Raw genomic sequence first — 14,190 nt, forward strand, 5'->3', positions numbered from 1 at the left:
AAGTATCCCCAGTGCATTAGCAGCAGTTAAGCTGAACCATGTACTAGTCAATAACAGGTTGCAATTACTTTGGGTACTACGAGAGTTCTTGTTGAAAGGAATTCTCAGTCAGGGTGCTTTTATGAGTTCTAACTATTTATCAACAAAAATGCTTCCATCTCTTGCATTTTCACCACAGTGGCATACCAATGCATGAAATATTGACCCCAGATGGGTTCCAGACTCACTTTTTCCTTTTCTATTGCATGACTACATGGGACATTAAGACAATAATATGAATTTACCAAACTTATGTCATGTCATATTTCTTTTCCAATATAAGCTTACTGAGGCAAGACTGGAAAGTAGTGTCCCGCATAATGTGACATGTCAGATTTTCTCATAGTTGTTTTGTTTTAAGGTTAATTGGGCAATGTAGTTTCAAACTATTCACCATGGCAAAGATGGAATGAGATTATATATAAAGACTTGAAGGCTATTTGTTAACAACATTCATATCATACCATCCAATCACAAAATCATAAAGCACACACTATAGTATTTGTTACAAAATACATAGTAACATAGTAGATGATGGCAGAGAAACAACTGTATGGTCCATCCAGTCTGCCCAACAAGATAAACTCATATGTGCTACTTTATGTATATACCTGACCTTGATTTGTATCTGCCATTTTCAGGGCACAGACCGTAGAAGTCTGCCCAGCACTAGCCCCGCCTCCCAACCGCTGGCTCTGCCACCCAATCTCCGCTAAGCTTCTGAGGATCCATTCCTTCTGAACAGGATTTATTTATGTTTATCCCATGCATTTTTGAATTCCGTTACCGTTTTCATCTTCACCACCTCCCGCGGGAGGGCATTCCAAGTATCCACCACTCTCTCCATGAAATAAAATTCCTGACATTTTTCTTGAGTCTGCCCCCCTTCAATCTCATTTCATGTCCTCTAGTTCTACTGCCTTCTCATCTACGAAAAAGGTTTGTTTGCGGATTAATACCTTTCAAATATTTGAACGTCTGTATCATATCACCCCTGTTTCTCCTTTCCTCCAGGGTATACATGTTCAGGTCAGCAAGTCTCTCCTCATACGTATTGTAACGCAAATCCCATACCATTTTTGTAGCTTTTCTTTGCACCACTTCAAGTCTTTTTACATCCTTAGCAAGATACGGCCTCCAAAACTGAACACAATACTCCAGGTGGGGCCTCACCAACGATTTATACAGGAGCATCAACACCTCCTTTCTTCTGCTGGTCACACCTCTCTCTATACAGCCTAGCAACCATCTAGCTACAGCCACCGCCCTATCACACTGTTTCGTTGCCTTCAGATCCTCAGATACTATCACCCCAAGATTTGTTTTATTTTATTTTTGTTACATTTGTACCCCGCACTTTCCCACTGATGGCAGGCTCAATGTAGCTTACATGGGCAATGGAGGGTTAAGTGACTTGCCCAGAGTCACAAGGAGCTGCCTGTGCCTGAGGTGGGAATCAAACTCAGTTCCTCAGTTCCCCAGGACCAAAGTCCACCACCCTAACCACAAGATCTCTCTCCCCGTCTAACACATACATCTCCCGTGGATTTCTACTCCCTAAGTGCATTTCTTTGCATTGAATTTTAATTGCCATTCTTTTATGCTTCAGCCGATCCTTTTTCATGTTTTCCACTCCCTCCTGGATGTCCACTCTGTTACAAATCTTAGTATCATCCGCAAAAAGGCAAACTTTACCATCTAACCCTTCGGCAATGTCACTCACAAATATATTGAACAGAATCAGCCCCAGTACCGATACAATACAAACTGTTTATTCTAGTGACTACACTACAGAATATGTACACTTTCTCTAACTGCCACCAGTGTCATGGATACCAGGTTTAAGCCATGGCTTGATAGGAGAGGGACACATTACACCTTCCTGCTACCAAAGATTGAGAAAACAGCAGCTCAGTACCTTGTGAGCTTGAGGGAGGGGCCCAAAGACAAGGAGTCCTCAGAGATGGATGGGAGGTCTTGGTTGACTACCAGTGTGAAATTTTGATAGCAGGGGTGGATGTCTTACTTTGCTAGGGAGAGGCTTGTGTTGCTAGGGATGGAGCAAAGTTTGGATGCCTGGGACAAAGGTTGCTTGATGATATGTGGTCTATGCCAATGTGTCCAATACAAATAACAAAATAAAATTAAAATACAAAGTCCTTTAATACAAATCTAAATTACCATTAAAAACCCAACATGGCCATGTTTTGGCAATTTGCTTGCATCAGGTGTATAAGATTAATAAATATAGCACATCCAACAACAAAACAAGCATTATTGATAATTAAATGCAACACAATGAGTAAGCCACAATATAAAGCATAAGAAAACTCAAATAAAAGTGTGGGTAATCGAAAGAATATATAACAGAAGAGACTCCAGGATGGGCCATCAGACAAAATATTAAGGAATAAAAGAAAAGGGCGAAGGGAAACAAAAAACGTAAAAAGTGAATATATTGAAAAATATATCAAAATATTATTGAAACTGAAGAGACAAAAAATTGGAATAAAACATAAAATAATGAAAGGTAATAAAATAAAGGACCCTTTAAAATAAAAAGTGTCTCATTTTATATTCAATAAGCTTTCTTGTGATTTTGACAAAAGTTTTGTATCATTGCACAATACTGGGATTAACACTATTGATTATTCTGTCCTAGTGGAAAAATCTACATTTTTGTAAGACCTTCTTTGCTTGGACAAGTCTGATTATATGAAGGATCAGATTATATCTGTGGTGAGGGTCACATTTGCTAGGTTGTGATTGCTTAGATGCTTGCACTCAGATCAGAGGGATTTGGCTACATTGATGATTTCGTTAGATCTAGGTTAGACTATTGTAATAGCCTGTATAGTGGATTACGTAACTACTAGCTGAGGAGACTGCAGCTGATAAAATATGGCAGTGCACCTGTTGATGAGTAAAAAGCAGACAGGTCATATTTCTCAGGTGTTGGTTGAGCTCCATTGATTGCCAGTTGACTACCAGATCTAATGCTAGGTCATTTGTTTTTCCAAGCCTTATATCAGGAAGGCCCCTTATAATTGTAAAACTTATTACAGTTGTATGAGCCATTAAGGAGGCCAAGGTCCTCCCAGCAGTCTTAGTGCCTAGAATGTTAGGTTGCAGAGTACTTGTTCATGTGTGTTTGTGGTGTGTGGCCCCAAGTTTTGGAATGCATTGCTGGCTGAGCTGCCATTTGAAAGGCATGACTTAGGGGCTTCATTTACAAAGCCATGCTAGTGATTCCCGTATGACAAATGAGAGGAAGTCCATAGGAATTGAATGGGCTTCCTCGCATTTGTTTCACCAAGAATCGGTAGCGCAGCTTTGTAAAAGAGGCCCTTAACTTTTAAAAAGAAATTAGATCTAGATTTTCCGTTGCAGTTTTGGCTAGGTGGATAGTCAGCTATGAGGGTTGGTAGGGGAGGCTAACTTAACCCCCAGCTTCCAAAATTTCCAACAACTGCCGATAGACAAATTTTTTTTTGCTATACTTTCCCACAAAGATTGCAATTTATTTATTCATTTTGAATGCTTACAGTACCTAGTTTCAGCCAGCTGCACCAGCTTCAACTACAGTAAGCTTCTTTTATGACACAACCACTGCATTATTGCAGAACTGAGACTGGATTTATCCCCTCTTTGTGACAGGTATTTTGCTCCCGTTTGTTCAATGTGGCCACAGCTTTCATTATATGCTTTGTATATGTGTTAGCTCTGACTTTCTAGTTTTATGTTTAGAAGTATTGCTCCCTTTTACTTTGGATTGACTATACTTGGAGGTTTCCATAGATATACTTGGACATTACATTATACATGAATTTGTATAAGATCAGGTTCCCTCAGGGTAGGCACCCAATTCATTTGTTAACTTTTTAATAACAATTGTTATATGCTTTTTATATGTTCATTCTTTTTATGTTCTATTTGTATTCTTTTTCTTGTAGACAGAAGTAGAGATAGAGATAGAGATGGGGGTGGATGAGATATATCCAAGGGTACCGAAGGAACTCAGGGAAGTTCTGGTGCCTCCGTTGTCTGACCTTTTCAATGTTTCTTTAGAGTTGGGAGTAGTCCTGGAAGACTCAAGGTGGGAAGATAATGGTTTCTCTCCATCAAAGCAGAACAAAGGAAGAGGATAGGTAACTACAAACCAGTTAGTCTGACCTCATTGATGAGAAGTTAATGGAAACATGGCAGCAACAGAGATTAGTGCAGTTCTTGAAATTCAGACAGCATGACTTTTACCAGAGTTAGGTCTTGTCAAACAAATCTGATTGATTTCTTGACTGGGTGACCAGAGATTTGGATTGGGAGAGAGTGCTAGATGTGGAGTATTTAGATTTCAGCAAGGCCTTTGATTCAGCTCCACGTACATGATATAAACAAACTGAGTGCTTTCAGTGTGAGCCCTAAAGTGACTTACTGGGTGAGAAATTGGTTGAATGAGAAGTTACAAAGTGGTAAAGGATAGGGACAATATCAGTTGCGTGCTGCAGGGAACGGTCCTTGGTCTAGTTCAACATTTTTGTAAGTGATACTGCAGGACAGTTGTCAGGAAAGGTTTGCCTTGATGTAAATAATACCAAATTCTGAAACAGAACAAATTTTCACAAAGGAGAGATCTAGCAAAGCCTAAAGAGTTGTTTAGAACTTGGCATCTAAGAATGTAGGAATAACAACACTTAAAGGGGAAAAATAAATATATATATTATAAAACTGAACTCCACAATTTACTAAATAAATCACAATATACAAAAAGAGGAGCAATATTACAGTGATATTCCAAAAGCCAAAACTTAAAAGAAAAGGAGCATGGAAGCATCAGATATACACCAGAGGCAAGGCTATTGGATCTTCTATAGCGCACAGCTAATTCTAATCCTTGAGCCTACTACATGTGATCAATCACTTGCAACCATGGTCCAACTACTTAAATCCAACACAAAACACATCAAACCTTTATTCCTATTCTTGTACATCAAAAATAATCAAAATGGAAATATATAATAGGAGAACTCCTTTGAGTCTGTTATTCTGGATGGTGTTTTGCCGCAGAATCAGAGCCACCGAGAGGGGGGCAATAGAGGCATAATTTCAAGGGGGGCCCGGTGCTGGGGTCTCTTTCTCTCTCCTTCTGTCAGGGAGCCGAGTGATCATGTCCCGACAGGAGCAGGAGAGAAAACTCTGGCGCTGTAGCCTGGCACCCCTTGGCGGCTGGGGAGGACCCGGAGGAGCAACTTCAACACTGCTCTTCTGCCCAGCTGAGTGGCAGATTTTCCTCTCATGGCGCATGCTCGTCTTCTACTGGCGGGACCTCGGGATCCCCACCAGCCAAGAAGGTATTTTGGCAGCGATGGGTGGCAGCAGTGGTGGCCGTACCCCGGGCCTGGTTCAGTCTCTTGGCGGCCCTGAGCAGAACAAGTCTGAATTTGGCAACTGGTATAGAGACCCCGATGCAGGTCGACTGACCGAAACACTAAATTTAAGTGAGCGTCTGGTGTTAAGTCCCAGTCAGAGCTGTCTCTGCTTGTGCAGATACGTAGTCGCTTTTATTTCATATACATATATATATATGTATTTCATATGGAGTTGCTCTATTATACATTTCATTTTGAGAAAAATCAAGTGAGGACAGTCGAAAATCTAAATATACTTTGGAAGAAAGGCAAGAGAGGGAAGATATGGTATATATATTTAAATACCCTGTGGTATAAACACACAGGTGGTAGGCCTCATTCAGTCGAAAGGAAGACGAATGGGAGTAAGACTCAGGAGTTATGTAAGGAAATAGATCTGTGGAAATGAGGATTATATCTGAATTAAGAAGGCATGGGACAAGCATAGAAGAGATCTCTAGGGGGAGAGGAAGGGATTGTAGAGTTTAGAAGTTGGTATGGAGCAGGGGCGTATCTGCGTGGGGCCTCAGGGGCCTGGGCCCCCGCAGATTTCGCCCTGGACCCCCCTACCGCTGCCAACCCTCCCCCTCCGTTGCTCGCCTACCTTCGCTGGCGGGGGACCCCAACCCCCGCCAGCCGAGGTCCGCGTCCTCCTGCCGCTGCTGGCTTCCTTTAAAGAATTCCGTCAGCTGGCGGGGGACCCCCAACCCCCGCCAGCCAAGCCGAGGTCCTTTCATTTTTCCACTGAAGCTGGCGCCGACGAAAGTTTCTTTTGAGTCTGACGTCGCTGCACGTTGTACGTGCAGGACGTCAGACTCAGAAACAGCTTCATTCTGTTTTGAGTCTGACGTCCTGCACGTACAACGTGCAGCGACGTCAGACTCAAAAGAAACTTTCGTCGGCGCCAGCTTCAGTGGAAAAATGAAAGGACCTCGGCTTGGCTGGCGGGGGTTGGGGGTCCCCCGCCAGCTGACGGAATTCTTTAAAGGCAGCCGGCAGCGGCAGGAGGACGCGGACCTCGGCTGGCGGGGGTTGGGGTCCCCCGCCAGCGAAGGTAGGCGAGCAACGGAGGGGGAGGGTTGGCAATGGCAGTGGCTGGGGGGAGGGGGATCGGCAATGGCGGCGGTGGCGGCGGCGGGGGGGGGCTATAATGTGCCCCCTCACTCTGGCCCTGGCCCCCCCTACCGCCGCAGTTCAGATACGCCCCTGGTATGGAGAGGCAGACTAGATAAGTTGTATGGTCTTTGCCATAGCTTTTTATTTTAATGTGTATATTTTTATGTAATATTTATTTTCAGCTATTTCAGTTTTATTTAACTTTTTATTTTATTTTCTCACACATTTGTTTTTATTCTTTTACAGTATATTTTCTCAGCGGGAACTCTTCTGACAATGTGGTTATTCTTTTGATTATTCAATCTTTTATTTGAGTTTTCCTATGCTATACATCATGGTTTACCCATTGTGGGGTTATTTATTTATAAAACTGTGACTTGTTTTGTTATTGAATGTAATTTATTATATACTATGATGCAGGCAACTCAACAAAAGATAGCCATGTAGAGTTCTTTATTGGTGATTTAAATCTGTTAAAAAAGTTGTAGTTTAAATTTGCATTATTTTTAATTATTATTCATATCAACTTTGGTTTGCAGGTCAGTTAGATTCCTCCTGCATCTTTTTTCAGTACTTGGGTATTTCTTGCAGAAGGCTAGCTTCCACTGTTCTTGCCTAAGCTAATGTGGCATGTGGTTTCTGCCAGGTACTTGTGACCTGGATTGGCCACTGCTAGAAGCAGGGAACTGGGCTAGATGGATAATTGGTCTAACCCAGTATGGCTATTCTTATGTTCTTATGTGGCTGGCTACAGAGTAAATACATCTTCTGAGGTTTCGGAGAGAGGACAACTATTCCTACTTCTCTGCAAGGCTGTGTATTTATTTCTCCATTCCTCCCTTTTAACCTTCCCCCCTCAGGAAGATATGGCCTCACAATGCTGCAACTCGGTGTACAAAAAAGTTAAGTAAAATTTTTAGGGACATGAGCTGGTGGTCACAGACTACCTGATGTTCCACTATTAGCACAAGGATTTTTGTACCTCTGTGTGATGCAATGTACATGACTGATTTCCATATTCGTATGCTTTGTTTTCATTCATATGATTATCTGAAAATTTCAGCAAGTTTCACGCGCAGTGAACTACATTATAGTTTTATCAACTGCCCAGAATACGGCCGCCAGACTCATATTTGGAAAAACCAAATATGAAAATGCAAAACCCCTAAGAGAGAAACTTCACTGGCTCCCACTTAAGGAATGCATTGCTTTCAAGATCTGCTCAATTGTACACAAAATCATCCACGCAGAAGCCCCAATCTACATGCTAAACCTCGTAGACCTGCCTCCCAGAAACGCCACAAGATCATCCCGCAAATTTCTCAACTTGCATTACCCCAGCTGCAAAGGACTTAAATACAAGCTGATGCATGCCTCTACCTTCTCTTACATGAGCACGCAGTTATGGAATGCATTACCAGCAGACTTGAAAGCAATCAACGAAACAACTATCTTTCGAAAATCTCTGAAGACATTCTTCTTCAACAAGGCCTATAATGAAAGCCCACTAAGTCACCTCACCAAACCACTCAACTCTGAACACTTACCCTATAATTTCCCTAAACACTCTCTTCCTTCCCCTTTTTTTTCTTTTTTTTTGTTTTCCCTTCCTAATCACTACACATTACTAACTGAACCTGATCTGACACCCTGTAATGACAATATTAACAAATTTATGTAAGGCACATTAAGCCTGCAAATAGGTGGGGGGAATGTGGGGTACAAATGCAATAAATAATAATAATAATATCCCATCAGAAAGAAAACCTACCTGGCTCTTGTTCACTAGATGAACTTAACATGCTGCTGGTGAAAGATGGTGTGAATGTAGAGGAATTGTGTAGAGGTTCTATAGTCTCTTTTTCACTAACTTTTTTCCTAATGGCACCAAAAAGTTTCCAGATGTCATTTTTCTCTGAAGTGTCAGTTTCTGCAGGTCTGTCCTTGAATCTTAGTGATGAAAACAAGGAGCTCTTTCTTTTCTGTAAATGTGAAACATCCATCACTTCCGTACTTGAATTATCTAGTAGGCTAAATTTTTCAAGAAGTGTCGGCATGAAGTCCATCTTTGCAGATGGCAAATTTTCATGTGCTGGTGGGTTATTGGAATCACCTGCCAATGTTGAATAAGTAGTGTCAGCTATAGCGTTATGGGTTCCAGAATCATAGGGTACTCCTTCTCTTTGACTACTAGAAGAGTCGTTGGCATTACTAACTTTTTCTGGGTACAAGGTAGAGCCTCGAGATCTTGTTGAATATTCTTTGCTACTTTGACTCCTCCTTAATACCCCAGGATGAGTAATTGGGCTGGGTAAGTCTAAGCTACTATTTGGAGAAACTGATTTAGATTTACTATCTGAAGTCCATTTCACGTTCTCTGGAGTAGAGCTCAATGGTTCTAGTAAGGATCGTTTTATTGCATTAACTAATAATTTAAAGGGTGATTTAGGACTGCTTTCTGTACCTGCTCCTTCAGTATTATCTGTTTTTGGTATCCTCGTCTCATCTTTTTGGTCTTTGAATAAACTTAATGGACTGTCATTTGTAATCCCTGGAGACTCAAGAAGACTTTGTGGTTTAAACTTACTTCTTCTACTGTATTCACTCGTCTTTAGTATTGACCTAACCAAAACATCTGTGGTTTCTTTTCCAGATTTAGCTGCTGCAGAATTGTCACTATTCCAGTCAAGTAATATTGATTTTTCCTCTTCAGAAAGCACCAGTTTCTTCAGCTTTTGATTTGACACTTTGTCTGCCATTTCTTTATGTTCCTTTTGATTTCTCCAATCTCTTGTTGCTGTAACTCTGGAGGACAAATCTATATTGTTGCTAACAGCATCTGTTCTTGTAGGCTGTTCTTCATTATTTACATATACCTTCTCTGAAGCATGCTCTCTAGTTCTAGTGTTTTCCTCTCTGAATTTCTGGATCAAATTGTCCTCAGCATCTGCCTTGGCAGTTCTGGATGAATCACAGTCATTGTCTTCCAATAAACAATCTTCAGTCCTATTCAGAAGATGAGCACGGTGAGGTTTATAGGGAGGGATTTCTTCACTCATATTTTCTTGAAGTGCTGGACTGTACAGTTCATTACGCCATCTTGTGATTTCTGATGGATTATGATGAGACAGCATCTGCATGATTTAAAAAAAATAAACATGCTTTATTATTGAAATGCAGGAGAAAATCTCTGAAATATACAATGAAATTTCCATGAGTGAAAACCTGCTAATATTGTCTTGAAAACTAAAACTTTTCTGTTTTTAATAATTTATTTATTTGGATTTATTCACCACCTTTTTGAAGGAATTCACTTAAGGTGATGTACAATAAGAATAAATCAAACATGAGCAATAGACAACTACAGCAGTAAAAATATTCAAAGAACAATACAAAGTATGGCATAATATACTACTTACAATGTCAACACAATACATAATAGAACATTTTAATTGACAGTGTAGGGTATAAGCAAAGATTGAACATATAGATAGGTAAGAGTAAGAGGAGTTAGAAAGTAAGGTGATTAATTTAAAGAAAGGTGCACATGAGGTCAGAGAGATGGTTAAATATTATCTCAGCTAGAGTAGGAATGGATAAACATGTCCCGCTGCAGTATGTGAAGCCCTTGTCGCTCCTTGTGTGTGTGAGAGAGACTAATAAGTTAGTTACTTCTTTGTTAAAGGAATGGTTGAAAAGACAAGCTTTCACCTGCTTCCTGAAGTAGATAGTCTTGTGTTCAGCGGAGCCTTTCAGGGAGTGCATTCCAGAATGTGGGGGCTACTTTGGAGAAGGCTCGCTTGTAGGTATCACATTGTGTAATGTCTTTTGGAGAGAGTGTGGTTAGTGATAATCCTTGAAAGAACCTTAGTGTCCTTGGAGGTGTGTAGAGGATCATTCTATTCTTCAAGTACTCAGGTCCATTTTCTTTAAGGGCCTTGAAGATTAGACGTGGAGGGGCATAATCGAATGAAAACGTCTATCTCCATGGGCGTTTATCTCCGAGAACGGGTCCGTGAAGGGGCGGACCAAACCGTATTTTGGGAAAAAATAGACGTCCATGTTGTATTCGACAATTTGTGAGCTGGGCGTTTTTGTTTTTCAGCGATAATGGAAAATGAAAGCGCCCAGCTCAAAAACTAATAAATCCAAGGCATTTGTTCGTGGGAGGGGCCAGGAGTCGTAGTGCACTGGTCCCCCTCACATGCCAGGACACCAACCGAGCACCCTAGGGGGCACTTTTACAAAAAAAAAAAAAAAAGGTAAAAGAGCTCCCAGGTGCATAGCACCCTTCCCTTGGGTGTTGAGCCCCCCAAATCCCCCTCAAAACCCACCACCCACAAGTCTACACCATTACTATAGCCCTAAGGGGTGAAGGGGGGCACCTACATGTGGGTACAGTGGGTTTGGGGGGGCGGTGTGGAGGGCTCCCATTTACCAGCACAAGTGTAACAGGTGGGGGGGGGATGGGCCTGGGTCTACCTGCCTGACGTCCACTGCACCCCCTAATAACTGCTCCAGTGACCTGCATACTGCTGCCAGGGAGGTGGGTATGACATTTGAGGGTGAACATAAAAAGTTGTGAAACGGCATATTTTTGTGGTGGGAGGGGGTTTGTGACCACTGGGGGAGTCAGGGGAGGTCATCCCCGACTCCCTCCAGTGGTCATCTGGTCATTTAGGGCACTTTTTGGGGCCCTATTCGTGGAAAAACAGGGTCCAGGAAAAGTGCCCTAAATTCTCGTTAAAAACGCATGTTTTTTTTCCATTATCGGCGAAAGGCGCCTATCTCTGATCGGCCGATAACCACGCCCCAGTTCCGCCTTCACCACGCCTTTGACACGCCCCCATCAACTTTGTCTGCATCCGCGACGGAGTGCAGTTGAAAACGTCCAAATTCGGCTTTCGATTATACCGCTTTATTCGTTTTTGTGAGATAAACATCTATCTCCCGATTTGGGTCACAATATAGGCGTTTTTCTTTTTCAATTATAAGCTGGATAAAATTTTAAATTTAGCCCTGTATTGTACTGGTAGCCAATGAAGTTTTTGCAAAAATGGTGTGATGTGGTCATGTCTCTTCCAACCTTCTATTATAGCCTTGCTGCAGCATTCTGAATCAATTGGAGCTGGTGCAGGCCCTTTGTAGTCAAACCGTTATAGAGTGCATTACAGTAGTCTTGATGTTATCATGGCATGCACAACTAGGATAAGATTACCTTCTCGATGTAAGGAGAGAGACAGGATAGCTGTCACAAATAGTAGAAGCAGTTCTTGAAGGTTGCTTGGATTTGGGGAATCAGAGTAAGTGTTGAATCTTACTATATTCCAAGGTTCCTGACTTGCAATTTGAGGGGGAGTTTGTCTTTCCCAAAAGAGATTTTGATATCAGGTATGTATCCCTTTGTGTTAGGGACCCAAAGAAGCTTGGTTTTACTTGGGTTCAGGCAAAGTTTGTTGTGTTTAGCCTATTCATGAATTGATATTAGACAGGTAATCAGTTTGTTTAGGGCTGTAGGCAAGTCAGGTTCAATGGGTATGAGTAGCTGCATATCATCCGCATAGATGTAGAACTGAGTGTCCATTGACCAAATCAGCTCAGCTAGTGACATGAGGTAGATATTGAACAGAATAGGTGACAGTATCGATCCATGTGGAACCCGACAGGTCAGTGCCCATGGTGGCAATGAGGTGCTTCCAAACATTACAGATTCTTGCCTGTCTGATAGATAGGATCGAAACCAAGCAAGCACTGTTCCATTGATACCTGTTTCTGCCAGTCGTGCTGGCATGATATCATGATCCACAGTGTCAAAAGCTGCTGAGAAATCTAGCAGTACTAACACCGAGGCGAATCCCCTGTCTTGGTTTCTGTTAAGGTTATCTAATAGGGATACGTGGACTGTTTCTGTTCCATAACAGGTCTGAATACAGACTGACATGGATCTAGCCAGTTTCTCTCTTCTTCAATCACTGAGTTGAACACAGACTGGTTGTTGTATAAGTTTCCCTAGAATTGGGATGTTGGATATTGGCTGGTAACTTTCAAGTTTGTCCTGGTCAAGGTTGTTTTTTTTTTTAAGCAAAGGGTGAACCGCTGCCCTTTTTAATGCTTTTGGTAGTTGCCCATTAGAAAGAGAGGAGTTCACAATTTTTGTGGTGCCTTCTATGAGGTCCATACTTGCCTGCTGCACTATCTTTGATGGGCAGGGGTCGAGGGAGCAGGTAGTTGGTCAAAGATCTGTTAGGATTTTGTCAAGGCTCTCCTTGACAAAAGTGTACCATACGTCTCTGTCAGGAGGTGGCGAGTTTGTGCACTCCTAGTTAACTGATTGGGGTCTAGGTGGGATTGCCTGTAAATCCTGGCAGAGACTTTTAATTTTGTTGGCAAAGTATGGAGCAAAATCATTGCAGTTCAGTTTAGATTGGCCAGGCTGGTTCTGTTGTGGAAGTTGCAGTAGGTTGTTTACTATACTGACCAACTGCTTGGTTGAACTGGCAGCCTGTGCAATGCATTGAGAGAATTTTGTTTGCAATAAATCTGAAAAGCCTTGCAAAATTTTACTTGCCACCATATGGAGGGCAATTTGCAAAACAATTTCCATGGGTAAATTCTGTTTTCAACCACGAAAATGGGCTAGCTGAACAAAGCTCACACTATGACGCCACACTATGGCTCACACTATGACGCCACAAAAAACAATGACAAAAAAAGCACTATTCTATAAACCTCACTTAAAGTTAGGTATAGTTTACAGAATAGCGCTTATAGCCGGGAACACACCTAACTTTAGGTGCAGCCATTTGCACCAGTTGAAATCTTCATGCCTAAATTAGGCACATAACCACATTAGTCTATAGGCACCCATGTAAATCTTAGGAATGTCTCCATTCTGACATGACCCTCCCATTTCTGTGTCCCTTTTTTTGAACTTGCGCCTAAATTTATGTGTGAATATTTTAATTAAATCTAATTAGTGCCAATAGTTGCTTGTTAACATGCCAATTGTCAGTACTAATTAGTTCATTATTGAATTAAATTGGATGCATGCCCAAATTTGCGTACATATGGTCAGATTCTATATATAGCACCTAGAAAATCCACGTGGAAAACATTTCCACCTAAGCATATTCTATAAGCGACACCTAGATATAGGCGCAGTAGATAAAATATGCTTTGCTGCTATCACAGCACCTAAAACTACGTGCCGAAGGTGTAAATCCCAGCACATAGATTTAGGCGCAGAGGGCCATATGCTATAACAACGCGCATACATTTTGAAACAACCACAAAATACCCATTTCCCCGCCTATAACCATACCCCTTTTTGCCTGCGCACATTAACATTTAAGTGCAGTGCATTAGAGAATACGTTTAGGGAGTTGTGCACGTAAATTCTAATTATTGTCAACTAGTGCTCATTAGTGCTTGTTAAGTGCTGTTAACAACACTGATTGGCTTGTAAAGAAAATTAACTTATGCGCATTGATACAGAATATGCTTGGATTTTGGCATGGTTCTCTAAGTGCTATATAAAAACAAAGGCACACTAGTGTTTTTAGCATGTGCTAATGATTAGCTACATCATGCAAGGTTCCACGTTAGGAGTCACGGACCAAGAAAGGGATCT

General features: G+C 41.6%; 1 protein-coding gene across 1 annotated transcript in view; it reads right to left on the reverse strand.

The window, feature by feature from the left end:
- Window positions 1-14,190, reverse strand: part of MICAL2 (microtubule associated monooxygenase, calponin and LIM domain containing 2) — a 357,507-nt gene that overhangs the window by 43,021 nt on the left and 300,296 nt on the right. Inside the window, 1 exon segment of the mRNA XM_030200975.1 lies at window positions 8,332-9,694. Within this exon segment, the coding sequence (XP_030056835.1) occupies window positions 8,332-9,694 (1,363 nt within the window).

Source organism: Microcaecilia unicolor, chromosome 4 (assembly GCF_901765095.1).
Source record: "Microcaecilia unicolor chromosome 4, aMicUni1.1, whole genome shotgun sequence".
NCBI lineage: Eukaryota > Metazoa > Chordata > Amphibia > Gymnophiona > Siphonopidae > Microcaecilia > Microcaecilia unicolor.